Source organism: Nematostella vectensis, chromosome 9 (genome assembly GCF_932526225.1).
Source record: "Nematostella vectensis chromosome 9, jaNemVect1.1, whole genome shotgun sequence".
In the NCBI taxonomy this organism is placed as follows: Eukaryota; Metazoa; Cnidaria; class Anthozoa; order Actiniaria; family Edwardsiidae; genus Nematostella; species Nematostella vectensis.
Window position 1 is genome coordinate 1,155,930 of NC_064042.1, and position 8,763 is coordinate 1,164,692.

Here is an 8,763-nt window from a genome sequence, read left to right on the forward strand (position 1 = left end):
ACGAAAATGTGACGAAATGACTGATGATAGACTCGGTCACCTTGGTTTCGTTAAGAAGACTGTACTGTATTTGGATAGAAAAATTTTCTAGATGAACCTAGTGGCCTGTTACCAGAGCTAAGGAAAACGATTTGAACTTAATTCATCCGTAACAAGTGAATTACTGCTCTGGAACCCACCCTATTTTTTTCTATACACGCCCCTGCAAGCACGCGCACGCAAAACAAGTGAGAATCGGTAAAACACAAGCGCAAGAAACTCCAACAGCTGTGCTCGCTCGTCGTGCGTTCCTAAAAGTCGATAACTAGTCACGCTTGCGTTCTATGAGAACGCGGCAGGCTCCTCATAACACCAACGTAACCCATTCCTTGTTTCGGTGGTTGCTATGCAGTGAAAAAATACTGAGGACCCAGGCGGTGTGCGAACTACGACCGCAAAGCAGTAGGGGGCTAGTTTTCATACATGTTGCTTTTCAAGATGACGAATGGCAATCGAAATCCGGCGGGAAAAAATCTTAACAAATTCTACCTAGTTTTCAACTCCTGATTTCAATATTCTCTTCTTTCTATCTATGTAAAGCATTTTGGCTTGGATTTTGACACAAACTGTAAAGCTCGAAAACTTTTCCCTTTATTCAAAGCGCTAATAGGTTAGATCCCTGTGCACAAAGGAGAGCAATCGAAGGCAGGCAATTCAAAATGTCAGAAGACGTTAGTGGGGTTGTGTCATATTTCCATCGCCCAGAATCGTGCAAAATAAGCCCCAGATTCAAATGACTGCCATGTTCAATATTCTGCGAATTCTCGTCATAACTTCCAGCATTTTAACCGCTTTCTGGCTTCCGTCATTCTACACGGAATTGGGTGCATTTTGATTGGTCAGAACCTTGCGAAGAGGTGGCGTGATTGGAAACCATTTCAGTGCTAGCCAATGAAAACCCTTCAAGGACTTTGAATGACGGAGGCAGATTCAGCTGTTGGAAATCGTTGACGATAATTCGCAATAATGAAAATCGCAGTTAACCATTGGAGAAGTATCAATAACATAAGAGCGAAGCTACATCATGTTTATTCCGATTTAAGGCATATATACATGTATTTACAAGCAACAACAGCGTAGAGAATGGACGCTCAGTAGTAAAACACTCCGAAAACGGCGGCGACACAGAAAAACGTGTCCTGCAACAGAAAAACAGTATCCATGACAAGAGGGCCTATGAACAAGCCATGTCCCTGGCGATCTCGGGTTTCCTGTATCTAGGGTTTCCTGTGGTCAAAGATTGGCTCTCCCCAGCCCCTCTTTCCTAAAGGTCATCCACAGGAGTTCCGAAATTTCCACCAGGGGGAGTAGGTTGGGATTTACTGTAGTTATATGGTGGGCAGAAAATGGTGGCGGGCGGCGTGGGGTGGATATCCTATACATTTCCTTTTGTGAAGAACAAATCAGAAAAAAAAATAAAAACAGAAAAGATCTATATAGCCCGAAGAAGGGAATGTTCCGTCCTATCCTCGCTAACCTGACTCGCCTTACACCGAGACATACGTTTAACCCGATATGCTTTTAATCGCCATTATGCTGAACCCCGTGGGTCATCAGAGGTGAGCAAGCAAATTAGACGACAACGATTCGTTGTCTGAAAAACATGACTCGGTTCCTTGTGATGGTTTTATATTGCATACAGATTAGCGTGAGACCTGTACCGTCAAATGAACCAGTAATGAAAGGAATAGGTAAAGTGCAAACTGCGTATAGCGGACGATAATAACAGCACGCACGCAACTGATATACAACGCAACCTGGATACCATGCGCACGGAGGGCTGGTCCTTTCTGTGCAAGAGCAAGCGCAAACACAAGTGAGAATAATCGTTGAAGCGAAATCACTAGCAAAAGAGAATCGAACAGTTGCGTTGTGAGAAAACGGAAACGTGTAGCACAACTTTAACAATCCTCCAGAGAGAACAAGAAATCATTTGAGAACTGATTATTAATATCATTATAGCGAGTGTATATACCCCTGTCGATGGCGTAATGTAGCATTATATCAAGTGTTTAAACTTCTATTTATGACATGCATGCGTGGATCCCGTCTGGTATGCACGCCATGACGTCACAAGGGATGATGAAGCAGATTTCAAATCTCGTCTGATCGGAGATCTATAAATGACTGCGTCACAGATTCCCCGAAAATCTTCCGCTCGCTTCTACATGGCCCATACCTAAGAGCCACCGTGTTTGACACAGGGTGCCCAGCAACCCTGGATAAGGAGTTTTCCAGACACAGGAAAACCGAATGATATCAGATGCAGGGTACCCAGTGATCTGGGCCCTGTGCACTGACGCGCTAGCACACTGGGCCGCCTGTGGTGAGAGGCCCCATACATACGCTGACGCGCTAGCACACTGGGCCGCCTGTGGTGAGAGGCCTCATACATACGCTGACGCGCTAGCACACTGGGCCGCCTGTGGTGAGAGGCCACATACATACGCTGACGCGCTAGCACACTGGGCCGCATGTGGTGAGAGGCCCCATACATACGCTGACGCGCTAGCACACTGGGCCGCCTGTGGTGAGAGGCCCCATACATACGCTGACGCGCTAACACACTGGGCCACCTGTGGTGAGAGGCCATATCCACTGACGCGCTAACACACTGGGCCACCTGTGTTTCCAGTAAGTCTGATGTAATTAAATCAAAGCCGAGCCTTGATAATGTGTTGGCTCAAATCGTCTTTTATGGTGACAAATAGAGTTCTAGATGAGGTGTGAATAGAACAAGTTAATCCGAAGATATCAGGCGGATCCGCTGAAGGTGACATAAGTCTTTAAGTATGGGAAGGGATTAGGCCAGGAAAACAGATTACACGGACAACTCTAGAACCGGAAGAGATCACGCCGGTCGCGTGAGTCAGAAAAAGCATTCCTGGTCCAGATTACTCGCGGAGATCAGACCGGTGACGAACTACGAGACCAGGAAACTATACCATGCCAGTTCTAATAGTAAATCACGTCTAGCTAATAAGAAAGGCGTTAAGTGTTACTTCGAGGAAGAGGAGATCATATTGTATTCAAGCTAGTCTAGCTATGTAACTAGGAAAGTGTTAAGCGTTACTTTCATGAATAGCGGATCACCCATGACCCATAACCTGGACCAGATAACAAGAAAAGTATCAACACTAACTTACAGGAATATGATATCATGATCTGACGAATGAATGAATTTCCTTTTTTGTTTTGTTTTGCTCCACCCCGATAGGGGATTAAAAATTTGCCAGGTTTTTTATTGGTTTCGAAACATCTTGGTTTCTTCCCCCCCTCACCTCCCGGGGGGCTTACATGTCGATCTGATACCGATGATCGTCGTATTTTTAAGGTTCAAAATCATAGTGACTGTAAGTTCCCAATCTTCTTCGGGAGAATTCTTCAATAATGGTAAGAAAGGTATCATCACCGCAGGCTTAATCTCTTTTTCACACCTGACAAAATTTCTACCAAGAGAGAATTATAAAGAGAATAATTGACAACTAAATATAGATAGATTAATAAAGATTAATAATAGATTAAATAAGAGTGCAGATTCAAAATAAACAAGTCAAAAGCATAGTAAGCCCGTAAGGGGGCCACCATACAACTCGTGTCTGACCTCAAAACACAGCTTAGCATCAGAATTGTGGAAGGTAAGGCTTGAGAACCTTGAAAACAATATCAAAGCTAGGGTGAGAGCCAGCTAACTGAACTCAAGCTGGAATCGGGAATCAAACCCAGAAACCAGTGGTGACAGGCAGAGGCATTTACTCAATGACATGCCACCCAGCCTACCCTGCCATCTATCTCAAATGACCTGTGCACAGAAGACTGGATGTATGACTGATCAGGTCAAATCCCATCTTGGCTATTAGGACGTCTGGTGTATGTAAGGATTAGCAAGTTCCCATATGGCATTAAGTGTGTCACCTTGACTTCACATGTACACCCCCAAGGTCTCAAATCCACCAAATGTATTCACACATGGGGGGATGTAACCAGATGTTAATACATCGAGAAATACCTGCTTTATTTCAAAGAGTAGAATCTGTGTGGTTTTCCCATTTGAATAAAACATTTCTTAGCAAGCATACCTTACTATCAAACATTACATGCATCATAGTAAAAGAGCAAGAGTGGTTAGGAAGAAATTGAACTTCTTAATTATATTCTGTTGCTGGCATACAGACTTAAAACAAAGAGACTGGCAAATGATGAATACTGTCACATAGTATTCAACACAGACTGGACATAAATCCTAAATCCCTTTTCTGACTGTCCCAAATCTAGCATTTGAGAGCAAAGAAGCTGAGAAGGTGAAAAATAGAATAAAGATAACGATCAAGAGTTAAAATAGCAGGCGTTTTAACTCTGTTAGCTGTATGTGCTGAGTTCTGATTTGTTCTGGCAATGCGCGGCCACAGACATACAGATGGGATACTTTACATCACTGTAAGGGGGAATTTCCTGTGTATAGATGGGATACTTTACATCACTGTACAGATGGGATACTTTACATCACTGTAAGGGGGGAATTTCCTGTGTACAGATGGGATACTTTACATCACTGTAAGGGGGAATTTCCTGTGTACAGATGGGATACTTTACATCACTGTAAGGGGGAATTTTTCTGCGTACAGATGGGATTTTTTACATCACTGTAAGGGGGAATTTCCTGTGTACAGATGGGATACTTTACATCACTGTAAGGGGGAATTTCCTGTGTACAGATGGGATACTTTACATCACTGTAAGGGGGAATTTCCTGTGTACAGATGGGATACTTTACATCACTGTAAGGGGGAATTTCCTGTGTACAGATGGGATACTTTACATCACTGTAAGGGGGAATTTCCTGTGTACAGATTTGGATCCAGTGGGTGGGCCTAGCATGAGAGGGAACTTCTTGTGTACATAGTTTGTAAATGTGTTTTATCTAATCACATTAAACACAATAGCATTTACACAGAGAATTCTTATTGCAATATAGATCACCTGGGAGTTAACATTAGATTTTCTGAGATCATCAGGTCAGGATTTTGTAATCTGATATCAGGATTTTTTTAAACATCCAGCTATTCTGGTTTGAGCTGTGAAATACAAACATTTCCCAGGAAAAATCTTAGATTTCAAGAAAGATGCTATAACTTTTGAAACTCCAGAAAAAAAAACACAGATTTTTTGATATTTTGAATGTGATATTTAAATAGAAATTCTAAGGGACATTTTATTCCACTGACAAAAGTTTGCCTGCAGTACTCACAGTCATCAGGAGATCCTGGGCGTAATTATCAGTATCTGAATCCCATAAACATCGGCAAGCAACACTGAAAGGTAAAAAAGCTCTTTTCATCCCACTCTCTCATACAATACTCAAATCTGATAAGCCAAACTTCTAGACCAAAATTGGCCCCTTCCACCCTCTTACAGTTCACAAACAACAGCAGCCACGTAGCTGGATGGGGGGGGGGACCCTCCTCAGCTGCCTACAAGTGGGTAATTTCTTATTGATGGATCATCAAATATTAATTTTCCATCTGATTAACATGACTGCACACCCCCTTTCTCTCAGTGAATCCTGGCTAAGCAGACAGGAGCAAAAAAATGGGAAAAATTAAAATTGTAAGGTTGTGTTAGCTTACATTTTGTTTATATTTTGCCTAGAGGTTCCTTGAATAATATAAAACAAAATAAGCCATAGTATTTTTTGGTAGATTATCCGTTCTTGATAAATGATTGAGCAAACTTGCCATAGATCATTAAAAAGGAAACAATTTCGCCCAAATTGGGCAATTTCAGACAAATCGAGAGTCTTACAATTTGCAATATCTCAAGAATAGATTATCTACCAAAAATAGTAAAGCTTGCTCTGTTTTATATTACACAAGGAACATCTATGCAAAAAATCAAGCGAATATAAGCTAACACAACCTTACAATGTGAACTTTGCCATTTTTTGCTCCTGTCGGCTAAGCACCTGGTCAGGTTTATCCCACACGTGTATCAATTCTCTTTCGCTTCAGCAATGCCAGCATATTCTTAGCATATTCTTGCAACAATTACTCTGCAGGATCATTCACACAGTGAAATTCTGGGTAATCATCAGACATGATTGAGCTGGTTGCTACCTCTTTCACAGCTTGTGATTGACTAGTTTTTTTAGTCAAGTATTGAGAATTGATCAAAAGGGGTCAGCACAAACGGGACCATGTCCCACAATAAGTCTATCTGTTCATGTAATTATAGACGATTGATATTGATCACAAAGGGCGAAAGATGAATACCCGATTTTTGTGACACCAATTGCCATCGATTATAAAATTTGTTTGATTGTAACTGACTGCTATCGTCCTTTATCAACCATTAGATTCATTACCCGCCCCGGGTTAGGGACAGCTCTGGTGTAATTCCAAGTCATTCTATCAGTATTCACAGACATGTACTTACTTAACCCCTTCCCCTCTCTGCTCGCCAATCGTGACTTGTACTACAAACTTGTATCTATCAAGTTCTAGATCTGCAAAAAAAAAAAAAAACAGGGCAATTAGACCATCATCTAAGTTGGACTACTCAAAGGATTTTTATTGGTAATATATTGCTAGTGTGGAACTTCTATATTCTATATAATGGACCGTGAAAACTACACTTGTCGTGCAAGTTTCGAATTGCTCAAGATGTGATGGCCATACTGTACAAGGCTACAGCATTGCACATATCAACTGAAACAAAACAATAACTATCTACTGTAGTGTATTTATTTTAGTCTAACTAATTGTAAGGAATATAAAATGTCATCAGCAATAAGAAGAGACTGTTCTTCATGTCCTTTGTCTTTTAGGTAAATTTATGAAGAAGTTCACCATATGTAGCTTATATGCTAATGTGAGGGTTGCCTCCTTTGTGCCTCCAATTTTCACATCAGATTCATTGTCATCACTATTTGGTTTTATTGTCCTCAACAGGACTTGGATTACAGTTTCGTAAATACTGTAATTGCAAAGCAGAGCAATCACATTGATTTGTGCAAGTCAGCATGTTATTTTCCATGTCGTTTGGGGTTTCCATGGCATTATCATAAGAGAGCCTCGTAAAAAATAACCATGGTGTCTGCGGAATAGAGGTAAAAAATGCAGAGATCGTTAGATGGGACCATGACATGTGGCTGCATCCGCTTAATGGAGATATCCACTTAATAGAGGTATGATTTACTGAATAAAAAGTAGCAAAAAAACTGGACTTTGGATGGTGTCCCATAAATAGAGGGTGTCTGCTTAATAGAGGGCCGTTATATAGAGGTTCCACTGTATATATACCTTTTCCAAAAAGGTTATAACCCAGAGAACCCATGTGTGGTACCTTGTATTGCTTCATGTGTATCAAATGAAGAAGCATAAATAAAAACAAATCCATGTTATGAAAGTTGGAGTTCCCTTGTTTATTCGCATTGCATCTCAACATATGGTTTTCAGAGATCAAGATTTACCATTTTTCCCTGCTAGCAAGGCCTCTTTTCTCTGTATTTCGCTGAAAAGAGGCCTCTGCTAGCAGGGAATTACCATTTTCACTTGAATTCGCATTTTGAACCTTATTTGAAATAGGTGTGTGTTATTGTTTACCTCTATGGTTAATTTGTATTTTAAACTTAACAGTGGCAAAAGATGTATACTAAACAAAGGAGCCTGACATTGGAAGACTCTACTTGCTTATTGACTCTGCTTTTTCCTTTAACTTTAAAAACAATAGCCAGACGAACTCACCTTTTATTTTAGATAACACAGAATCTGTGATAAGTTTTGGCCAGCTTTTTGCCTCTTCGGCATCATAGGTTTTTCCTCCTAATTCCTCGTTTAAAGTATCGTGAATCAAGCCTTTAACGGCAGCAGGGCGAAATCTTCAACAAACAAACACAAAAAAACTTTGTTAAGCTAAATCGGTTATGGGTGTTTTGTAGTGTTTAGCAAAATGAAGAGTCGAAATCAGCAAAACAGTAGTCAAGTAAATGCCGTCATACTTGTTTTTGAAGTTAGGTCGTATAGCATACGAGTTCGCTAGATCCTCGGACATCGTATAAGAAATGAAACCTGCTCTAATTTCTTATTCTCTTTTTCGATCGAGTGAGCTTTCAAAAATGGCGGCCACTGTGTCTATGAGTAGCCATGGGAACCGATGAAAGACTGGGTCTAGTGAGAAATATAAGGGGGGGTAGGGGGTGGTGGTGTTCTTGGCAATTAGATGTAGGAGCAAGTAGCTGAATCCGAACAATGACTCCGAACTGGACTTTTTTCAAAAGCACACTAGCATACACACATTGGTCGGGGCAAGACGGGACGCTAGCGAAGTCTATTATCCGGTTTGGTAACCATGGACAGCTGTTTCGTCCTTATTAGGACTCGTCAGCATGGTCATGTGTGTATTATGCTTTTGTGCTTTTAAAGTCCAAAATAGCGGTATTAGACGGCGGCCTTCTATGCATGAATCCCCAAGGACCCATTTCAGACCTCTTGTGGATGGATGGCAAATGACAGTGGAAAAAGAATTAACTAATAATTGTCAGGGTTTTTTTTTCATATCTAATATATAAAAATAAATCACAGTCTTGAAACATACCCCCCTTTACTTTTATTTTACCAGTCAAGCGTACCATTTTCTATTTTAATAAAAGACAATTAAAATCGTCCAGAAAAGCATATTTGACTTGCAAATATATATTTAACGGGACATTATAAGCGAGGCCTAAAC

General features: G+C 40.8%; 1 protein-coding gene across 2 annotated transcripts; it reads right to left on the minus strand.

Annotated features, from left to right (window-relative positions):
* Window positions 1-1,052: 1,052 nt before the first annotated feature.
* Window positions 1,053-8,323, minus strand: LOC5509496 (dynein light chain Tctex-type protein 2B). Of its 2 annotated transcripts, none has more exons than XM_001629932.3 (5): window positions 8,036-8,315; window positions 7,782-7,915; window positions 6,472-6,541; window positions 5,288-5,351; window positions 1,053-1,178 (listed from the first exon to the last, which is right to left on the minus strand). In XM_001629932.3, exons 1-5 carry the CDS (start codon window positions 8,086-8,088, stop codon window positions 1,131-1,133), a joined length of 369 nt encoding a protein of 122 aa, XP_001629982.1. In that variant the 5' UTR covers window positions 8,089-8,315; the 3' UTR covers window positions 1,053-1,130. The 2 variants fall into 2 exon arrangements, with proteins under 2 accessions (XP_001629982.1, XP_048587932.1); XM_048731975.1 differs by lacking the exon at window positions 1,053-1,178 and adding an exon at window positions 3,233-3,692 and having other exon boundaries at window positions 8,036-8,323.
* Between the last annotated feature and the right edge of the window lie 440 nt (window positions 8,324-8,763).

Coding starts and splice junctions, on each gene's coding strand:
- LOC5509496 (XM_001629932.3), bottom strand. CDS start 8,088: ATGTCCGAGGATCTAGCGAACTCGTATGCTATACGACCTAACTTCAAA. Junction 7,916..8,035: donor CGACCTAACTTCAAAAACAA/GTATGACGGCAT, acceptor TGTTTGTTGAAG/ATTTCGCCCTGCTGCCGTTA. Junction 6,542..7,781: donor TGTGTTATCTAAAATAAAAG/GTGAGTTCGTCT, acceptor TTTTTTTTGCAG/ATCTAGAACTTGATAGATAC.